The following is a 22,956-nucleotide window of genomic DNA, read 5'->3' as shown; positions in this document are numbered from 1 at the left end:
GGCACTTATCATTCTCCCTGACTTAGAATTTTGTTTATCCCAAAACAAAGTAAATGAATATATTTAAATTTAAATATCAAACAACTTCATTTACTAAACAACAAATCAAATTAGAAACTGTACCGGGATGGCCGACCGGTCTATTCACCCGGTCAACCCATGCGTCAAAACCATACTTTAAGGTATGAGGTCGACCACGTGTCATGTGTGGCCGACCGACATAAGGTGCTCAAGTCAAACCGTTGACCCAATTAGCGAAGGTCAACCCACGGTTAGGGAACGACCTAATCCAACCCTAATCGCTAAACAACCCCTTAATCCGGCCCAACAACGAGGGCCCATCAAGGTAATATAAATATCACGCATTCCAAGGAAGAAGGTACGTCATAATCTACAGTATTCTAACCAGCCGAGTATGATACCCCCACTGACTTGAGCGTTGGAGTGCCATCTGCAGGTACCCCACCCGCTTGAGGAGTCATCCAGCGAGAAGGACCGAAGGACGACCGACCGAGTGACATCCGAAGACAATAGTTCTCCCAGTCCCCAACCTAGTTCGAGAACAATTGGCGCCCACCGTGGGGCTGAGGAGAGCCAGCAGAGACCACAATAGTAGATGGTATCACCCCGCAGCATGGCAAGCATGACCGAAGCAGATCAAACAGCAATGATGATGGCCCTTCAGAGGGAACTAGCAGAGATGAGGAAGGCGCACGAGGAAGCCGCTAAGAAGAACGAGGAGGAAATCAAAAGCCTCCAAGAAGAGAACAAGCGGATGAAGAAACTGGTCGAGGGGGTGCCGTCCCTCGCCATGACCAATCAGGCCGGCAGGTCCCACGCCACCGGGGCCGGCCTCCAGGCCGAGAAAGACACCAAAAACGACTTCACTCTGGAAATGGATGGAGAATCCCATCCCAGCAAGACAATCAACACTACCGCTCCGGCGGGTCCGGACCGGCGCCATCCCTTCACCGACCGTGTCATGGAAACCCCCCTGCCGGACAAATGGAAAGGCTTCAACAGGGATCGGTACGATGGGACGACCGACCCAGATGAGCACGTGGACGCATACACGACCCACATGAGTCTGTACACCACAGACGATGCAGTGTTTTGCTGAGTCTTCCCAACCTCTCTAAAGGGCAGCGCTCTGAGCTGGTTCACCAAGCTCCCGGCACACTCTATAGATTGTTTCGAAACCCTGATAGCGAAGTTCGACGTCCAGTTCGCAACAAGCCGCCCCCACCATCTAACATCCATAGCCCTGGTCGGCATTCGTCAAGAGAAGGGGGAGTCCCTCAGAACGTTCATTGACCGGTTCAGCAAGACCGCTATGAGCATTCGCAACCTCAGTCCTGAGGTGGCAATGCATCACATGCTGACCGCCCTCAGACCAGGCCCATTTGCCGATAGTCTGTGCATGCAGCCAGCTACCAACCTCGACGATCTTAGATGCCGAGCTGCAAAATTCATGCAGTTGGAGGAACTTCGTGAATTCAGGAACAACGCCCGAGCCGAGGCAAGCGGGGAAAAGAAGGAGGATAGAGAGCGGCAAGGAAGGTCCCGAACCGGTCGGGACCAGAAAAGGGACAATCGTGGCCCCCGCTTCTCCCGCTACACACCTCTGAACGCGGAAAGAAGCAAAATTTTGAAAGACGCTCTGAGCGCCGAGCTGATACCACCGCCCCGAAGGGCCTTGAGCCCAGAAAATGCTGACCGCAGCAAAAGATGTCGGTACCATAAGAATACGGGCCACTCTACCGAAGAGTGCCAAGCCCTGAAAGACAAAATCGAAGAACTCATTCAAGCCGGGCACCTCAGACGCTTTGTGCGTGGGACCCGGGAGACGCGCCGCTCCCCATGCAAGGAGCAAACGCCTAGAAGAAGAGACCGAACCACCCCAGGCCCACGAGAAGGTGACAGGCGGGGAGACCGACGGGGACGAAGAGACGACCCCCCACAAACCGACACTCGCAAAGGTCGAGAGGTGATTAACACCATAGCCGGAGGGTTTGGTGGCAGAGGCAGTACCAACAGCGCACGCAAGAAGCACCTTCGCGCCGTCCACCAAGTAAACCTCGTCTCCGCCCGGCCAAGGATGCCACCAATCACGTTCACAGACGAAGATTTCAAAGGGATAGACCCGACCCAGGACGACCCCATGGTGATATCGGTCGATATCGATAACTTTACGATCAAGAAGACCCTTGTGGATCAAGGGAGCTCGGTCGACATATTGTACTGGAAGACCTTCAAAGCCATGAGAATACCGGAGGAGGAAATGATGCCCTACAACGACCACGTGGTCGGCTTCTCGGGGGAACGCGTAGGGGCGAGGGGTTACATGGAGCTGTACACAACGTTCGGCCTGGAAGGGGCCAGCAAAACCCTCAAGATCAGATACCTGGTCATAAACGCCAACACGTCCTACAATATCCTCCTCGGCAGGTCGTCTCTTAACAAGCTTGGAGCGATCGTCTCCACACCCCACCTCGTAATGAAGTTCCCTTCCCTCTCAGGCGACATCCTGATGATACATGTAGATTAAAAGGTCGCCCGAGAGTGCTACGCCGAAAGCCTGCGAGTCGAGCCCACACAACAGGGGCCCAACGGCAGCCGTTCACCCAAGCGAAAGATCGCCGGCCGTGGGAGAAGCCCCCGCCGGCACTCACCCCAACCAAAGAAGGGCATCACCATGGCATATCTGAATCCCAAGGAAGTCGAGCCAAGACTTGAAGCCAAGGACGAGCTACGCCAAGTCGAACTCGACGGGGAGGACCGGTATACGAGCATAGGCAGGGCAATGGCCGCCGCCGATGCGGACTTCATTCACCAAACTCTCAAAAGGAACGTAGACCTCTTTTCCTGGACGACGGCCGACGTACTAGGCGTCCATCCGGACATCATCACCCATCGCCTCTCGGTGTATAAAGAAGCCCGTCCGGTAGCACAAAAGAAAAGAAACCATGAAGTGAGGCCGAGAAGCTCCTAAAAGCCGACTTTATAGCCGAGGCACGATACTCCACTTGGCTGGCCAACGTCGTGATGGTTAAAAAGTCAAGCGGCAAATGGCGGATGTGCGTAGATTATAAAGATCTCAACAAGGCGTGCCCTAAGGACTCATATCCCCTTCCCAACATCGACCGACTCGTAGACGGAGCGGCCGGTTACAAAGTATTGAGCTTCTTAGACGCCTACTCCGGCTATAACCAAATCAGCATGCACCATAGCGATAGAGGTAAAACGGCTTTCCCGACGGACGGCGCAAACTACTTCTACAAGGTAATGTCGTTCGGCCTAAAGAACGCCGGGGCTACCTACCAGAGGCTCATGGACAAGATTTTCAAAGGGATGATCGGCCGAAGCGTAGAGGTGTACGTGGACGACATCGTGGTGAAGTCCGACTCGTGCGGCCAACACATAAAAGACCTACAAGAAGTTTTCGACGCCCTAAGAAGGGTCAACATGCGCCTTAACCCCGTGAAGTGTACGTTCGGCGTTGAAGGTGGCAAGTTCCTCGGCTTTATGCTGACCCACAGAGGGATCGAAGCGAATCCTGACAAGTGCAAGGCAATAACAGAAATGAGAAGCCCGAAAAACTTGAAAGAAATTCAACAGCTGCTCGGCCGGCTGACAGCACTTTCCAGATTCGTACCCCGCCTCGCCGAACGGATCAGGCCGATAGCCACCATGCTCCGCAAAACCTCGAAGTTCAGTTGGAACGACGAGTGCGAACAAATCTTCGGCCAGCTCAAAGAATTCCTGTCTTCGCCGGCCGTCATCAAAAAGCCCCGCTAGACCTACCTATAGTGGTCTACCTAGCGGTGTCAGAGGAAGCGGTCAGCGCCGCCCTCGTCCAAGAAATGGACCGCGAAGAGCACCCGGTGTACTTTGTCAGCCGGACGCTCCATGCAGCCGAGACCAGGTACCAAATGATAGAGAAAGTGGCACTAGCCCTGGTGCTGACAGCAAGGAGAATGCGCCCATACTTCCAGAACCACGAAATCAGGGTAAGGACCAATTATCCTATATACAAAATTTTATCTAAACCCGACCTTGCAGGACGGATGATAGGATGGTCGGTCGAACTTTCAGAGTTCGACATCAAGTACGAACCAAGGGGTGCCATTAAATCCCAATGCTTGGCAGATTTCGCAGCCGAGCTCCCCAGAAACACAGAAACCTCGGCCAGGTGGGTCCTCTACGTGGACGGCTCGTCCAACAAAATGGCTTGTGGAGCCGGGGTCGTCCTCGAGGGGCCTGGGGACCTACTGATCGAACAAGCCCTCCAGTTCTCCTTCAAAGCAACGAACAACCAGGCGGAATACGAGGCCATACTGGCCGGCCTCAACCGAGCAAATGACTTGGGCGCGCGGGAGGTCGCATGCAAGAGCGACTCCCAACTGGTCGTCGGTCAAATCAAAGGAGAATTCGAGGTCAAGGAGCCCCTCCTCCAACGATACTACCACATCGTCCATAACGTCATGGCCAAATTCGACACGGTGGCGGTCCAGCACATACCACGGGAGGAAAACGAGCGTGCCGATGCACTCTCACGCCTGGCATCTTCGAAAAAACAAAGCCACCACAGATCGGTCGTCCAGGTGCGACTAGCACAGCCGAGCGTAGGTGATGCCGAATCCATGGCAATCACCGAGACCCACACTTGGAGCACGGAACATGCCAACCGGGAGAAGAGAAGAACATCAGACGGCAGTGCGCCCGATACACCATGATCGACCAGGACCTGTATCGAAGGGGGTACTCAACGCCACTCCTAAAGTGCCTCACCAAGGAACAATCCCAATACGTGCTACAAGAAATCCACGAAGGGGCGTGCGAGAGCCAGTCCGAAGCCCGAACGATGGCGACCAAGATAGTCCGCGCAGGATACTACTGGCCGACCGTCCATGGAGATAGCGGTGATTACGTTAAGAAATGCCAAAAATGCCAAGAGTTTGGCCCCCTCCACCACCGAAAACCAGAAGAACTGCACATCATCGGCCCGTTATCACCAGGCAAAGGCCAAACGAAACACCTTCTTGTCGCAGTTAACTACATCACCAAGTGGATCGAGGCCGAACCACTAGCCACAATCACCGCCCGAAACGTCCAAAATTTCGTGTGGAAAAACATAGTGTGCCGATTCGGCATACCACACTCGATAGTCTCCGATAGCGGCCGACAATTCATCGACCAAGGCCTTCTGACTTTCTACAACGACCTCGGTATCAAATCCCTCACAAGCTCCGTTGAGCACCCACAGACGACGGACAAGCCGAAGCGGCCAACAAGGTTTTGTTGAACGAACTAAGGAAGAGGCTCGGCACTGCCAAGGGAAGATGGACGGAGGAGCTGCCCGAGGTCTTGTGGGCATACCGATGCACCCCGCAATCCACCACACAAGAAACCCCCTACAGCCTCATGTACAGCACTGAGGCCATGATACCGGTAGAAGTCGGGGAGCCATCCATCCGACGCCAACTCTTCGACGTATCCCTTAACAAGGAAAGCCTGGCGGTCAGCCTCGACCTCTTGAATGAGCTCCGGGATAAAAGCAAGATACGCGAAGCGGCATGCAAGCTCCGAGCGGTAAGGAGATACAACTCAAAGGTCCAGCCCAGAAGCTTTCAACAAGGCGACCTCGTCTGGAGAATGCGCAGCAACGCTAGGAAGTCGGACGGCAAGTTCTCATCAAATTGGGAAGGACCATTCCGAATCTGAGAAGTAGGAAAAGGGGGAGCTTATCACTTGGAACATTTATCGGGAAAAATTGTACCTAGGACGTGGAATGCCACACACCTAAAATTTTATTTCAGCTAAACATGAATAAAATATACGCACTCTTTCCTCGCCCGGCTGATCCATCGGTCGGAGAGGTTTTAACGAGGCGTTTCGTACATAAGTGTGTATAACAAATGACATGAACGGTTCGGCCAGGATGTAGCCCTAACCGGCATACCCTCCCGTAACACACACGGTTCGGCCAGGATGCAGCCTTAACCGGCATACCCTCCCGAAACCGTACACATTTCGGCCAGGATGTAGCCTTAACCGGCATTCCCTCCCGTAATTCACACGGTTCGGCCAGGATGTAGCCTTAACTGGCATACCCTCCCGAACCCGTACACATTTCGGCCAGGATGCAGCCTTAACCGGCATACCCTCCCGGCACACACCTAACGTTCGGCAAAGAACCAAAACTCGCCAAACAGCGGTGGAGTCAAAGTCAAAGTCAAAGTCAACGGCAGTGGAGTCAAAGTCAACGCGAGGCGTCGCCTAGCTGGAGAGACGCCAAGAGGAAGCGTCGCCAAGGCAAGGCGTCGCCTAGGTGAAGGCGTCGCCCAACCAGGGCGTCGCCAGACCAAACAGCGCTAAAGTAAGGTAATCACGGTGTGGTTCCCCGATACCCATGGGTAGGAAAGACCATGGAGGGAGCGACGCCGTGGGAAGGCCTCAGGTCCCAAAAGCACGGGGCAGCGATAAAGAGAAGGAAAAGGTGGCTTCAAGGCCATAGTAATAGTACCAGTGAAGGGCAGCCTGACTCGTGAAGTGCTCCTGCCGCCCCAGAGACGCCTGTGGGGCAGATACGACTCAAGAGGAAAGTCACGCCCAGGGCAACCGGGTGCAGAGTACAAAAGGAAGGCAGATACGCTCTCAAAGTAAGTGACTAGATACTTGGGGGCATGAGTTGGCACCCAAAAAGTCACCCCTAGCGCAGTAGCACTCCCAGCAGGAGGACTCACACGTAGAAACGTCCCCAGGTGGGCAGAAGGGCCCCCAGATGGGGTCATGGCGTCGTGAGGCCCTCCACGTGTACGACAGCCATGCCAGAATAGAAACACCCTCTAGTCAGGTGCCAGGTAATTAAAAGTTATTCAATACAGTTTCCCTTTCGAGCATTCAGGTACTATAATGCGCTATGTTTTCTAATTAAGCGCTTTAATGAGTGCGTTACGTTTGTGATTAAAAGCGCTTTAAGGCGCTTTAAATGCTTGGGTAGTTTAAATAGCGTGGAGAATGTTGGAAAAAGGGTTGGGACTTTTGGCAAATTTACCAGAGAACTCTCTAGTTGCTTGCTCGTGATTCAAAGTTACGTACAAGTGACTGGGAAATATTTTTTCCTGAAAGAGACAACACACACATATACACAGTTATATCTTACCACCTTCAGAGTGCCATACACGGTGCTAAGAGACGGAGGTGATTAGTTTTGGTGTTTCTTGCTGGCTGACTTGAGCGTCGGAGTGCAAACGGCCGCTAGGGCGCCTCTTTGTCCTCTTTTTTGCAGGAATTCACAGGCAATCAGTGGGAAGGAGTCCCTAGCTGACGGTTGAGGTCGCGCACGAAGACGTCCCGGTCAACCGGACGGAACATTTGGCGCCCACCGTGGGGCCGATATAAAACATCAGTCCCATCACAAGTTCGAGAAAATCTACCAAGTTACAGTAACGTTGAAGGAGGTTGGAGTGACAATGGCCCCCACTAGAAGAAGCACAGCACGCGCAGCCCCAGCAGAACTATCCATGCAGCAGGTCCTGGAAATAATGAGGGGGCTGCAGCAGGACATGGCGGATTCGAAAATGGAGCAGGAACGCATGCTGGCAGACCTTGACGCCTCGCATGAGCGGAACGAAGAGCTCCACCGTGTGAATGAGGAGTTGCGCCAGGGCCTGAGAAACGATAGGAGGCGGCCTGGGCATGACGAGATGGAGAACCATTCCCCACCAAGGGAGTTTTCCACTCCTTTCTCACAGGAGATCCTAGACGCAGCGATCCCGAACACGTTCGCGGGACCCAAGGCGATCTTCACCAGGATGGAGGACCCAGAGACGCACCTGGCCGCATTTCACACACAGATGGTCCTGATAGGCGGTTCTGATGCTGCCAAGTGCAAGCTCTTCATGAGCACCCTGACCGGGATGGCTATGGATTGGTTCATTAGCCTCCCAGAGGGTCATATCACATCTTTCCGCCAATTGTCGCGATTGTTCAGGGAACAGTACTTAACCAACAAGGCCCCGCCGCCGGTCTCCTACGATCTGTTTGATGTGAAGCAGTATCAGGGGGAGACCCTGAAGGAGCATATCAATCGCTTCGGGGCCCAGGTCGTGAAGGTTGGTACAACAGAGGAGCCTATGATCGTGTACGCCTTTGTGAAAGGCGTATGCCCCGGTCCCTTTGGAGAATCCATTATCCGCAACCGCCCTAGGACTTTCGCTGAACTACGGCGTAGGGCGGTAGAGCATATTGCTTCTGAAGGGGAGGTATGTGTGAAGCGCACCAGCACCGTGCCCTCACGCCCAAGGGGACCGGCGCAAGCCCAACCCGTCAGGGTCAATGAGACCACGACGGGAAGAAAGAAGCCAGAGGCGAGACGCCCCTACGAGGCCAGAAAGCCCCAACCCCGGGGCCCAGCAGGGGGCGATCTCCCCGCCAGAGAAAGAGCGAGACCGGCGAGGTACAACTTCGTGGTTGAGTTGAAGGATTTGATCGCCGTGCCTAACATAGCCAAAAGGCTGAGGCGACCGGCGAAGACCGACAAGGTGTTGGGGCCCCGTAAAGACTCCTGGTCCGAATTCCACGAGGCTTTCGGGCACCAAATTGATAATTGCCTGTCGTTGGGCTACCAGCTAGATGAGCTGGTGAGGACTGGGTTTTTGAAAGACTATGTTGCATATTCCACAACGACCGCCACCTTGCCGCCGCCGGCAGATGAACCAGCACACGAGATGCCTGTGCTTGGCGAGGTCCACACCATTGCTGGAGGTTTTTCCGACGGAGGACCCACCGCCTCCCAGCGGAAGAAATACGTGAGGGGGGTGAATTCGATCGAAGAGAGGCTCTCGGGGGAACCATGGGAGTCAGATATTGTGTTCACGAGAAGAGACCTCCGAGATGTGGTACCCCACGACAAGGACCCCGTTGTCATCTCAGTCGTCACGGCCGGAAGGAAGGTGCACAGAGTGCTTGTAGACCAAGGAAGTTCGGCGGATGTCATGTTTCTGTCGACCTTTAATAAGTTACGGCTGTCCCCTGATCTGTTGAGTCCCTATACTGGGTGCTTGTATGGGTTCGGGGATAACCAGGTAGAAGTCCGGGGGTACCTGGAATTGAGGACTACGTTCACAGACGGAGAGGCCTCCCGTACCGAGAGCATCCGGTACCTCGTCGTGAACGCTAATTCCGCCTACAATATTTTGCTGGGTAGACCGGCGTTAAACCGTCTGAGCGCAGTGTCCTCCACCCGTCACATGAAGATGAAGCTGCCGGACCTTAGTGGCCGGGTGATAGTCATCAGGTCAGACCAGGAGGAGGCGAGGAAATGCTATGAAAATAGCTTGAAAACGAAGAGAGGCGTATTCATGGTGTATGAACGTCCGCCGAGCGCGGACGTGACGATGATTGAGGCGACGCCCGCTGGGCTGACGCCTGAAGAGGCCATCGTGGAGAGGGCGATGCCCGAAGCAGATGTGCCAATGGAGGGAGGCCCCGACGACGTGACGCCCATGGAAGAGGCGGCGCCCTTGGAAGAGGGGGCGCCTGTCGAAGACAATAGCAGGGAGCAGCCTGCGGCTAGCGCCGTAGAAAAGGAGATTGGCGGCAAGACTTTCAAGTTAGGAAGTTCGCTAAGCCCAGAAGAGCAGGAGGGGGTGGCAGAAGTGATTTCACGCCACCTGGACGCCTTCGCATGGTCCGCCTCGGATATGCCAGGCATCGACCCCGATTTCCTGTGTCACCACCTCAGCATGGACGCCACGGTCCGCCCCGTGCGTCAGAGAAGGAGAAAGTTCAATGAGGAACGACAACAGGTGGTGAAAGACGAAACGCAGAAGCTGCTGAGCGCTGGCCACATCAGGGAGATTCAGTACCCTGAGTGGCTCGCCAACGTCGTCTTGGTGAAAAAGGCGAACGGAAAGTGGAGGATGTGTGTTGACTTCACGGACCTGAACAAGGCATGCCCAAAGGACTCGTATCCGCTGCCCAGCATCGACGCCTTGGTAGACAGTGCGTCCGGCAGCAAGGTGCTAAGTTTCCTGGACGCCTTTTCAGGGTACAACCAAATCAAGATGCACCCAAGAGACGAGAGCAAGACTGCATTCATGACTAAGACATGCAGTTACTGCTATAAGGTGATGCCCTTCGGGCTGAAAAATGCGGGCGCCACGTACCAAAGGCTAATGGACAAGGTCCTGGCGCCAATGCTTGGGAGGAATGTGTACGCCTATGTAGACGACATGGTGGTGGCGTCGCAAAATAGGGTGCAGCACTTGGCAGACCTGGAGGAGTTGTTCCACACAATATCCAAGTACCGCCTCAAGTTGAATCCCGAGAAGTGTGTTTTCGGGGTAGAGGTCGGTAAGTTCTTGGGTTTTCTGCTCACCGAGAGGGGGATAGAGGCGAACCCCGACAAGTGTGCGGCTATTATCGCCATGCGGAGTCCGACGTCGGTGAAGGAGGTGCAACAGCTGACAGGGCGGATGGCGGCGCTCTCGAGGTTTGTTTCCACCGGAGGAGAGAAGGGGCACCCGTACTTCCAGTGCCTCAAGAGGAACAGTCGCTTTGCATGGACTGATGAATGCGAAGCGGCTTTCATTAAGATGAAGGAGTACCTGGCGACGCCACCGGTCCTCTGCAAGCCGGTAGCGGGTGTGCCCCTCCGGTTATATTTTACTGTCACGGAGCGGGCCATCAGTTCCGTGTTGGTCCAAGAGCAGGACCACAGTCAGAAGCCCATCTACTTCGTAAGCAAGGCCTTACAGGGGGCTGAGACGGGGTACCAAGCGCTAGAGAAGGCGGCGCTGGCGGTAGTGTTCTCTGCTAGGAGGCTCCGTCATTACTTCCACAGCTTCACGGTGGTGGTGATGACCAACCTCCCCATACAGAAAGTGCTGCAGAAACCTGATGTAGCAGGAAGAATGGTACGCTGGGTGGTGGAACTGTCAAAATTCGACATCCAGTACGAGCCTAGAGGATCCATCAAAGGGCAGGTGTACGCGGAGATGAGCAAGAGGTGGAAGCGAGTTCGCAGTGGCTGCTCTCGGTTGATGGCTCTTCAAACCAACAAGGGAGCGGTGCGGGAATAGTCTTGGAGGGACCCGACGGCATACTGATCGAGCAGGCCCTGCGCTTTGCTTTCAAGGCGAGCAACAATCAGGTAGAATATGAAGCCCTGATAGCAGGAATGCTCTTGGCCAAGGAGATGGGCGCACAGAACCTCTTGGTGAAGAGCGACTCTCAGTTGATTACAGGGCAGGTGTCGGGTGAGTTCCAGGCGAAGGACCCACAGATGGCGGCGTATCTGAAATACGTCCAGTTGTTGAAGGGGGCGTTCAACGCTCTTGAGCTGATACATGTCCCGAGGGAGCAGAATGCCAGAGCTGACCTGCTCGCAAAGCTGGCCAGCTCAGGCAAGGGGGGTAGACAGAGGACAGTGATCCAGGAGACTCTCAAAGCTCCGCGTCGATTCGTGGAAGACAACAGGGTGGATGTCCTCCAGATTTATACATCAAGGGGAAGACCGAGGAGTCATTCCTCTTTGACCCAAGATACGCAGAGGGCGCCCCGCATCAGCATGTTCGCGGGTGTGCCTGAGGAAGAGCAGATGCAGGTATGTGTTTTGTCCAAGGGAGACACCTGGATGACGCCCTATAAGCGATACCTTGCGGATGGGGCTCTTCCAGTGGACCCTGAAGAGGGTAAAAAAGTCAAGAGAAATGCCGCAAGATATACTTTGGTGGATGGGGTGCTCTTCCGGCACGGTTTCACCCACCCTATCCTAACATGCGTCAGTGGCGATGAGTGCACCAGGATAATGGCGGAACTACACGAAGGCATCTGCGGGAGCCACGTAGGGGGAAGATCCTTAGCCTCCAAGGTAATACGCGCAGGTTTCTTCTGGCCAACAGTGAAAGAGGACTGCGCACGGCACGCCCAGCGGTGTAGGCAATGCCAAAAGCACGCCGACTGGCACAAGGCGCCGCCAGAAGAGTTGCGGTCTATATACAGTCCGTGGCCTTTCCATACATGGGGAATTGACATCCTGGGCCCTTTCCCACTGGCAATCAGGCAGATGAAGTATCTGATCGTCGCCATCGAATACTTCACTAAGTGGATAGAGGCGGAGCCCGTGGCACAAATCACTGCGCATAAGGTACAACATTTCGTGTGGAGAAACATTGTGTGCCGCTTTGGCGTACCTAGGCGCCTGATATCTGACAACGGGACCCAGTTTGCCAGTCAGCAGTTGAGAAATCTGTGTGCTGAAGTAGGAATCAAACAAGTGTTCGCGTCGGTCGAACACCCCCAGACCAATGGACAAGTAGAGTCGGCAAACAGAGTTCTGTTGAGGGGGTTAAAAAGAAGGTTAGAGAAAGCCAAAGGGGCGTGGGCGGAAGAGGTGCCAAGGATTGTATGGGCATATCACAACACGCCCCAATCCTCTACTATGGAAACGCCCTTCAGTTTGGTGTACGGGTCGGACGCGATGGTTCCAGTAGAAATACATGAAAGCTCACCACGTTTTCAAAACTTTGTGGTGGAGGAGTCCAATGAAGAGAGGCAGGTAAACCTGGATCTGCTAGAAGAAGCCACGGAAGAAGCTAGAATAAAAGCTGAAGCGACGAAGAGAAGAGTAGAGCGGCAATATAGCTCTAAGGTAAAGCCGCGACAGTTTCAGGTTGGCGACCTAGTGATGAGGAAAGCCCACCCATACGAGTTGGAGAATAAGTTGTCTCCCAAGTGGACCGGATCCTTCAGAGTTACTGAGGCTAAGGGCAACGGTTTGTACAACCTGGAGACTTTAGATGGAGGCCCCATCCCGCGCAGTTGGAATGCAGCCAACTTAAAATTTTATTTCAGTTGACTTATGTAAGCAGTATGTAACAATTTAGTTGAAGGGGACGCTCTTTTTCCCTCTCGGGGGTTTTTTAATGAGGTCACCCTAATAAAAGGAAAAACCAGTTTGAGAAAAAGAAGTGCCTTGGTTTTCAGCCTTTATCTTTCCTTGTTTGAAGTAATGTGATGCGCCGCCTAGGCCATGGCGTCGCCAAGAAAGAAGGCGTCGCCCAGAAAGAAGGCGCCACCTAGATAAGGGCGTCGCCCTGAGCAGGCGTCGCCCAAGTGAAGACATGCACCGTTGGAAGAACAGGACGAAAGGAAAGCGCGCAGTACATGAAGCATACACAAAGTGAAGTGGCGTTACAAAAAAAAAATCAAGTACGACATTGAAAAGTTGTTGTTACAAGCAATGTTCAATACAATGGGAGCAGTACAAACGGAGAAATCATGCAAAAACACGAACAAGCCATTTCTCAGCGCTCATCAGAGTCATCACTGGAGGAAGGCGAAGCCCCTTTTCCAGCCCGCAGCGCTCGAGTAAGTCGTGTCCTCTTTTCTTGGTTTATTTTCGAACCTGCACCAGGGGAAAAGACGTGTTAGAGACACCATGAAGAAAGACAGGCACAGTTAGAAAGTAACTAAGACCGAGTTTCCTAAGGCAGTGGCTCTTACATATGTACTTCTCAAGAGTCCCAGCGTTGAACTCCAGGCCGATCACCGTAGCAGAGTCAAAACCTCCCGCCTCAGCAAGAATCCGGCAAGCTATTTGATCACTTGGAGCCAGATTCTTGAGGGGTTTGGCTTTGAGGACCTTTTCCTCTCTCACCCAGTACAGCGGAAACCCATCCAGAGCGTCGGGAACAAGATCAGTACGGCAGATCTTGAAGAACCGGCCTTTCCACCCGGTGAACGAGCTTTGAAAGGGTGTGAAGAGAACTCTTCCGGGCACATTGCTGAGAGTTACCCAGAGGTTGTGTCTCTGCCTCTTCACCTCAAAGAAGTGAAGAAAGAGGTCAACTGAGGGTGCACAACCCAGAAACCCGAAGAGAATATCGAAGGCTTTGACAAAGGCCCAGCTGTTGGGGTATAACTGGGCCGGAGCAACGTTAATCTCCGTCAGCAGTTCCTTCTCGAACCAGGAGAAGGGTAAGCGCACCCCGATGGTCTTGAACACCACCTGGTAAAAGTAAAAGAAAGGGATCCCTTCGTTGGCCCGTTGGTCTCCACATACTGGCTCCCCTAGAGTGCAAGGGAGCACAGCGACGTCGTCGTCATGCCTCCTCGCGAAGGCCCGGTGGTCATAGGAACACGAATCCCCTTTGTGCTCCCTTATGGCCCTGGTAGAGAGTAAGCATGAACACTCGTCAAGAAGTTCACTCGAAGCCCAAGGGTACAGCAGGAGTCAGAAAATGGAATGACTGAATGCCCCATCAACCATACAAACAGCGCCACGTGGATCAAGTCGAATGACGGAACGTCCCATCAGCTATACAAGAAGCGTCACGTGGATGGCACAGACAAAACCTTGAGCTCTTCGCTGTCGTCAGGCGTCGACCAAGGCAAGAATCAAAGTCAAAGTCGAAGTAAAGGTAACGCCCGAGGCGTCGCCCGGAAGGACGTGAAGGGCGACGCCAGCGTGAGACGTCACGGGCGTCGCCAACCCAAATACCAACTGGCGTCACCTCCCTGATACCCACAGGTAGGAAAGACTGTGGAGGGAGATAAGACCGCCAAACGCCAGCGAATCGCTGGCAAGGCGTTCCCCGATACCTATGGGAAGGAAAGACCATAGAGGGAACGAACCCCCCCAAAGCACTCGACGTTTTAGACACCCGGGGACGATACGACACTGCTGTAGCAGGCCTCTCCTTAGGCGTGGGCGCCGGGGGCTAAGAATCATGGAGAGAACCGTTTCGGTGTTAGAAACACCTCGTGGACGATACGGCATCACTAGGTGAGCCTCTCCACGGGCGTGAGGGTTGGCACGCGGCCTTTCTCGGTCATACAAAGCCGCCCAACGAAGTGAAAGAAATGGGCAGAACACAGATAAAATAATCGAAGCTCGCGAAGGTAAAAGATGAGAATGAGATCGCACAAGCAGAATCGTATATGGCAAAGACATAAAGGGAATCATGCGAACGCCCCAAATCAGTAACAAGAGTGCGAGTAGTTCAGAGAATTACAAGTTTTAACAGATAAAATCAAAAACGAAGGTAAAGTATAAAGCAGTTAAGCTTGAAAGTGAAGATGGCGGTTGAGGGGCAGCGGCTCAGTCATCCACGTCCATAGGCACGACCTTCCCGTTGACGACGTGGTGCATGGGGTCGCAGTTCGATATATTGATGCCAGGGTTCTCACAGGACGCCTGGGTCAGAGCCTCCTGGAACCCCTCCTCGAAAGTACCCGCCATCTCCTGGATAAGGGACTTTTTCTCCCTCTCCAGCTCCTCAACGGCGGCATCCCCAGAGGCCACCTGTTTCTCTAGAGCCTCCTTCTCAACGCGAAGTCGACTGACCTCGACCTGTAGTTTGTCGTAGTCAGCCCGGAGAAGGTCCATAGCTTTGGCCTGCGTGGCCATTTCCCCCTCCATCCGCTCCGTCTTCTCAGCCTGCTCACGGCAACGGTCCTTCAGGTCCTTTTGAATTTCTGCATCAGCTTTGAGCAATTCCTGAAGGCCCGTTACCTGGACTTGGAGGGCGACTTCACTAGTAAAAAAGCCAGCCTGGAGATCCAATGCCTCTGCCAGTTGCCTCTCAGTTTCTTCTTTGGACTCTTGCGCTTGCTTCAGAGAGGTTTGGTAAGTTTCGTTCTGGCGCCCCAGGGTCCTCATTTCCTCCTCCAGAGTAGTCGCCTTTGTTTCCAAGGCTTGGAGAGTTTGAGCTTGCATAACCGCGTTTCTGGCCTGGGCGCGCCATTCAAGGGCCACCACCAAGAAGGCCCCCAAGTAGAAGGGCATGCCTTCCTTCCTGACGGTGCCCTCTGGCAGAGTCCCGCCGCTGAAGCCCCTCATTAGATGCATAATCGGAGGAGGGATGGCGATGAAGTCAGGGGCGGTAGCGACGGAAGCAGGGGAAGCAATGGTTTCTGCCGGCGGCGGAGGCGGGGAAGATTCGGCGCCTGCGCCCCTTTCCTCGTGGAGTGTCATGGGGGGGAGTGAGGTCGCACTCGGGGGGTTATCCATGAAGGGGTTCCCTCCCTGGGGCGACGCCTCTACCGAAAGAGGAACCCGCGCAGATTTTCTTCTTCTGAAGGGAGCCACGCCTTCTGAGTCCACATCATCTGTTAGAACCTCCAAAACCCGTTTCCCTTTGTCAAGGGGGGTTGGAGCCGGTGACGAGGCCGCGGCTAGGGGAACAGCGGCGATGGGTAGAGGAGAGCGAGGAGTCTGAAGTGCTGCAAGGCTGCGAGGAGATGACGGAGGTGAACTCGAGATAGCCTCAACAGTGATTGGAGGAGGCGGCGACAGAATCGGTGGGGGAACCGGATCAGCAGCAAGGGTGGAGGAGGCGCCCGCCTTGGCGGCACGTGCCTCCTTCATTGCCTTCGCCAGCATCATTCTCTTGGAAGCGCCCATCACCGATCCTACATCAAGACAGACCAAACAGCAAGAATTAAGACCAAAGCAGCTATGCAAAACTACAACACACATGGAGGCGTGAAATGCAAGTAACATAGCACACTATAAAATGAGTATAAGAGTCCAGGGGAACCAACGTTCGATAGCAGGCTGTTCACAACAAAAAGATGAGGGGAGAGCCCCTTACCACAGTAGGTGGTCAGGGCGTGAGCATTGTACTCGCTAGCGACCAGCTTCAAGGTATAAAAAACGATCCCCAATCCAGCCAAGGCTTTGCTTACCTCCCTATCGGCGGGAGATAGCTCTTCCAGGGTCTTGGCCCTGAGCAATTTAGGGCGCTCCGTCCAGTAAAGGGGGAAGCCATCCAAAGCTGTGGGATCGTGCTTGGCGCTGCGCACCCTGAAGAATTTCCCTTTCCAGTTCTTATAAGAATTCTGGAAGAGGGATAGGAGGATCCTGCCTGCGATCCCGGAAAAGCTTACCCAGAAGCTTTTCCCCTGTTTCTACAGAAGGAGGAATGCCTAGGTATCCACAAAGAATTTGAAAGCCCCTCACGAATGCCCAGCTGTTGGGATGAAGCTGGGCGGGGGCAGTGTTGATTTCAGTGAGAAGCTCCCGTTCGAAGGGAGTGAACGGGAGACGCACTCCTACGCGCTTGAACACGGTTTGGTACATGAAGAAGAAGGGTTTCCCCTTTCTAGGTCTGTCGTCCAAACAAACAGGTTCCCCAGGCCTGCCGGGACGGACGGATATGTGGGCGTCGTGTGTGCGGCAGAAGGCGTTAAAGTTGTAGAAATGGGGATCCCCCCGGTGAGCTTCCAGGTCCTGGAAGGAAGTCAGGCTGGGTCATTCACTCAGGAGCTCGTCGGGGGCCTAGGGGTAGAAGGCTTTGTAGTTGGACATGGGGGTCATGGGAGAAGAATCAGGCTCCGCGTTCGCGCGCGTCATGGTGAAAATAGATAGCTGGAGAAAGAAGAGAGGAAAAAGGGTTTAGCAAGTTTAGCCATGGCAAGAAGGGGAAAGAGCCCCAGGAAGCGTCACCCACGCGAGAAAAATCAGAGGAGGAAGAAGAAGCGGAGAAATGCAGTAATACGAGAATAACAACAGTCCTAGGCAGTTCAATGAATCCTATAATGCAACGAAAGGGAAGAGTCGTGAATACTCGAGATCGTACCTTTGTTATTGGAATGGAGGCAGTAGACGAGCGCAGCAAGGAGAGAATCGCGATTGCAGAGAAAAGGGGTTTTGGAGGCGATGAACAGTGCGGAGTTGCAGAGTGAATGTATGTAACAGTAGGGTGAGCGCGGGGTTTGGAGTAACTTAAATGTTACATTTCGCAACTCAAGAGGCGCTAACCTAGAGCCGTGGGATCGTGCCACGCGTCAGAGGATCAATTGCCCAAGGGAAACGCAAAGGTCCCTGGAGGATGGCCGCGCGATGGGCCACGTGGCGCGCGATCAAGGGTAGCCCAAAAGGTGTTATCATCCTCATTTCAGGGGATGTCCAATCAGTCATTAAGAATACCCCTGTGGTTCAGAAAATGTCACGTCAATAATTCGAAGAATTGCTGAGTCAGCAGAGAATGACACGTCATCAGGAGGGCACGTGGACGGTGTGGGCGAGGCTTTAGTCTTTACGCTGAAGACAAGTCTTCAGCTTAAGACTGGGGGGCTTGTGTACCATCCCGTATCCGGGCGTTGACTAAGTCAAAGTCAAAGTCAACGGCGGTGGAGTCAAAGTCAACGCGAGGCGTCGCCTAGTTGGAGAGACGCCAAGAGGAAGCGTCGCCAAGGCAAGGCGTCGCCTAGGTGAAGGCGTCGCCCAACCAGGGCGTCGCCAGATCAAACAGCGCTAAAGTAAGGTAATCACGGTGTGGTTCCCCGATACCCATGGGTAGGAAAGACCATGGAGGGAGCGACGCCGTGGGAAGGCCTCAGGTCCCAAAAGCACGGGGCAGCGATAAAGAGAAGGAAAAGGTGGCTTCAAGGCCATAGTAATAGTACCAGTGAAGGGCAGCCTGACTCGTGAAGTGCTCCTGCCGCCCCAGAGACGCCTGTGGGGCAGATACGACTCAAGAGGAAAGTCACGCCCAGGGCAACCGGGTGCAGAGTACAAAAGGAAGGCAGATACGCTCTCAAAGTAAGTGACTAGATACTTGGGGGCATGAGTTGGCACCCAAAAAGTCACCCCTAGCGCAGTAGCACTCCCAGCAGGAGGACTCACACGTAGAAACGTCCCCAGGTGGGCAGAAGCGCCCCCAGATGGGGTCATGGCGTCGTGAGGCCCTCCACGTGTACGACAGCCATGCCAGAATAGAAACACCCTCTAGTCAGGTGCCAGGTAATTAAAAGTTATTCAATACAGTTTCCCTTTCGAGCCTTTAGGTACTATAATGGCTCCCGAGCGTTTCAACGTCTTAAATGCGCTACGTTTTCTAATTAAGCGCTTTAATGAGTGCGTTACGTTTGTGATTAAAAGCGCTTTAAGGCGCTTTAAATGCTTGGGTAGTTTAAATAGCGCGGAGAATGTTGGAAAAAGGGTTGGGACTTTTGGCAAATTTACCAGAGAACTCTCTAGTTGCTTGCTCGTGATTCAAAGTTACGTACAAGTGACTGGGAAATATTTTTGCCTGAAAGAGACAACACACACACATATACACAGTTATATCTTACCACCTTCAGAGTGCCATACGCGGTGCTCAGAGACGGAGGTGATTAGTTTTGGTGTTTCTTGCTGGCTGACTTGAGCGTCGGAGTGCAAACGACCGCTAGGGCGCCTCTTTGTCCTCTTTTTTGCAGGAATTCACAGGCAATCAGTGGGAAGGAGTCCCTAGCTGACGGTTGAGGTCGCGCACGAAGACGTCCCGGTCAACCGGACGGAACAGAAGTAATTAAAGGTAAAAAACACTTGTATTAAACAAAAAGAGGTGGGGGCCACACCCCGGCCCCAAGGGTTCGAAATCAAAAGCCAAACCGCCTAGTCTACAATATTCAGAACAACATCGGCGGAATCGGCTTCCTCAGCGAGCGGCTGGCCGGCCTCCACAGGGACCAAGCGGCCGTCGACGACCTCCATGTCTTGGTCAAATTGACCGGAAGGTGGAGCACCGCCATAGAGTACCGCGGCCTGGCGGACGACCAGGTCGAAGCTCTGGTTGATCAGAACCATGGTATCTTCCATGGTCTTCAAAACCTCGGCCTCGGCCGCCCTTTTCCCCTCGCGCTCGGCCGCGACCTCTTCTCCCATCAAGGTGACCCGATGGTCGGCCGCTTCCAATGCCTTGCGGAGACGAACAACCTCCGCGGCTTTCTCCGCATCGGCCCTCTCCAGCTCGGCCAGCCTATTCTGACGCAGCTCCAGTTCGGCAGCTTGCACACACAACTGTTTTTCATAAGTTGTGTTGGCCTTCACGGCCTGCTTCAGATTGTGACCGGCCTCCTGCAGCTCGTGCTCGAGGCGGGAGAGTTCCTCCACTCGGCACTTCCGAGCGTCTGCCCCCGCCTGGCCAACACCAGACCCCGGCATATCATCTCAATGCCGCCATTGAGAAGATCGCCCTCGAGGATTGACTTGATCTCCCCCTCAAGGCCTGGGGGCAACCTGAAGGATACGGCCCGGCTGAAGGTCCGGTCGCCCCCCAACAAAGCCAGGGCCGACCCCCAGAGGCCGGCATGGGCACCGCCACCGCCGTTGGGATCGAACGGTTGAAGTCATCAGTGGGGGGGAAAGCATTCCGACCCGACCGGCTAAGAGGAGGAGTCGGCATCTGGCCCGCCTCCCGCACGGTGCGGGCAATGTTGCCGCCCTCGCGGCCACGTTTCTTTGAGGGTCCCGCCCGGGCACCCTCCTCTGCGCGGGGCTTGGCGCTAGTGGCCCCCCTCTTCTCGTTCAACTTGTTTTTGAACGACTGTAACATCCCGACTGCTTGCGGGATTTCTCTCTTTGCGATTTCTGCAAACCAAACAAGAAACGAACAGTCAGAGAAAAACACAACAAATAATAAACTAAGTGCATGAAAAGAGCATACCCTCGAAAGCCTCCGCGCAATCGGTCGCATTGTACAACGACATGAGCGGTCGGGCGGGGAGCTTCCTGGGAGACTATCAAACAAAGCAAAAACGAGTCGCTCATGCTTGCTCGGATGTGCCGGCCTCAGCCAATCCGTTATCTTCGTCGGACTCCTCGACTAAAAAAGTGGGAAATGAGACTGGCCGACCTCGTCAAAAAAATAGTGCGTCCCGGCCAGCTCCACGTACACTTTAAAGAACTTTTCTTTGAAGTTCTTATAAGAGGTCGTGAAGGGCTTGAACAACACGCTACCCGACCGGCTAACCAGTGACTGCCAACTAGCAAGCTTGGCCGGGTACGACGAATAGAAGTGAAGAAAACAGGAGGGGAGAGGGTGCAACCCAAACGTCCGGCAAACAATGCGGAACGCTTGCATAGACGCCCACGAATTGGGATGAAGCTGAGTCGGAGCCACATTGAGCTCCTTCAAAACCCCCGCCGTAAAGGCATCAAAGTGGAGAGACACATGCAGGTCTGAAAAAAGACAACCATACATGAAGAAAAAGGGAGGCTCGGTAGATGACCGCTCCCGGTACACACGGTCCTCCAAAGAACAAGGACCGAACGCCAACAAGGACTCCTCAGCCGAAGCCTTCAGGACAGGAACCTCGTCCAGAAACTCAGCAACGGAGGCATCACTGTAAAAAGAGGACGACACCTCACACACCCGGGGATCTACCCAAGCCGGCCCCACATGGGGTCGCGGCCCCTCAAAAGGGGCCGAACGGTCCGACGCGTTTCCAGCGTCTTCCCTTACCAACCCCGGAGAAGGGACCCTCTCCACGTCCCCGACCGGGGAGGCCTGGCCGGAAGAAGAAGAAGAAGAAGAAGAAGAAGAAGAAGAAGAAGAAGAAGAAGAAGAAGAAGAAGAAGAAGAAGAAGAGGAAGAAGACGAAGAAGAAGACGAGCAAGCAGGGGGAGACTCGGCAAGAGCAGACATGACTAACCTTGAGACGAACGAGGAAAGCAACAAAGGGCGGTCGAATTGATTCGAGGTGTCGGAGCTCAAACAGATAACGTGTGGAACTCTACTATTCCCAGCCCCTATTTATAGCCCGGGAGGACCTCGGAATCCCAAACGTCGCAAGAACCTCAACCGTTGGATTCGTTTGATCCAACGGTTCGCACCGCTTAGCGCCCAGAAAAACCCCGCTTGGCGCCCAGAAAAACCCCTCATTAATGCGCGTCATGTCAATCGCTCAGGCGCCTCCAAACATCACTTCACTCATCATTACACAACCGTCCGGGACCCCTTCTTCAGACTCTTCGGTTGTACCATCTCTCGAGCCTGGGAGGCAACTGTATTGGGATGGCCGATTGGTCTATTGACCCGGTCAACCCATGCGTCAAAACCATACTTTAAGGTATGAGGTCGACCACGTGTCATGTGTGGCCGACCGACATAAGGTGCTCAAGTCAAACCGTTGACCCAATTAGCGAAGGTCAACCCACGGTTAGGGAACGGCCTAATCCAACCCTAATCGCTAAACAACCCCCTAATCCGGTCCAACAGCGAGGGCCCATCAATGTAATATAAATATCACGCATTCCAAGGAAGAAGGTACGTCATAATCTACAATATTCTAACTAGCCGAGTACGATACCCCACTGACTTGAGCGTCGGAGTGCCCTCTGCAGGTACCCTACCCGCTTGAGGAGTCATCCAGCGAGAAGGACCGAAGGACGACCGACCGAGTGACATCCGAAGACAATAGTTCTCCCAGTCCCCAACCTAGTTCGAGAACAGAAACTTACGATGCTTTCAAATTCAAATATAGAAAAATATAGACACAATCACTTCTAGGATCAAATCGAAACAAATAAATGACAATTCATCAAGGAATTTCTTCTCATGTGCTCACAGGTAAGTGTTTCTCTCTATTTTTACTGAATCATAACAGATCACAGTTGCTTGTCATTTCATTTTCAAATCACAAACATATTAGAAACATGAATCTTGAGGTCTTTTCCAGGGTTGTAATGAGGTTGGGCTTCCAAAAAATCATTATTTTTCATATAACAAAATGCACATCTTAAAGAAGAAGAACATACCTACAATCCAATTATAGCACATATGTATTATCTAATCACCAATTTCTTTCAACTTCCCACTTTTCCTTTTTTTCTTTTTACTTTTTCCTGATTTTCAACATCATTTTTTTCCATTCTTTTTCTCTTTCTTTTTCTCATTAATAGGAATAGATTCTTCCTATTTTCCACTTTTTGAGCTTTTAACAATTAGAACCAACCATTCCCTTGTTTATGTATATTGCATCTATATTATCCTTCCTTAAACATGCTAAAGAGTAGGAAAATATATCATTAAAGGTTAGGGTACAATAATAACAAAAAGAAAAGGCTCAAAAGGGGATATATAAAAAAATGAATTCTAATAAGATAAAGGTTGGCTATTTGACCCTAGTTTCCTAATTAACATAAATGCCTCAATCATTTCCATGCTCTTTTATGAT

The 22,956-nt window shown here is 53.2% G+C and overlaps 1 protein-coding gene across 1 annotated transcript; it reads left to right on the top strand.

The window, feature by feature from the left end:
• Nucleotides 1–1,333: 1,333 nt before the first annotated feature.
• Nucleotides 1,334–2,548, top strand: LOC137839278 (uncharacterized). The gene has a single exon (XM_068648398.1). The coding sequence runs from the start codon at nt 1,334–1,336 to the stop codon at nt 2,546–2,548; it is 1,215 nt and encodes a 404-aa protein (XP_068504499.1).
• The last annotated feature ends 20,408 nt before the right edge of the window (nt 2,549–22,956 follow it).

The sequence above is a fragment of the Phaseolus vulgaris genome, chromosome 3 (genome assembly GCF_000499845.2).
Source record: "Phaseolus vulgaris cultivar G19833 chromosome 3, P. vulgaris v2.0, whole genome shotgun sequence".
Classification (NCBI taxonomy): domain Eukaryota; kingdom Viridiplantae; phylum Streptophyta; class Magnoliopsida; order Fabales; family Fabaceae; genus Phaseolus; species Phaseolus vulgaris.
Note: the sequence above shows the minus strand (reverse complement) of the source record. Positions and strands in the feature narration are given on the sequence as shown.

Excerpts from the sequence above, each read along its gene's own strand:
- LOC137839278 (XM_068648398.1), top strand. The coding sequence starts at position 1,334 with ATGAGCATTCGCAACCTCAGTCCTGAGGTGGCAATGCATCACATGCTG.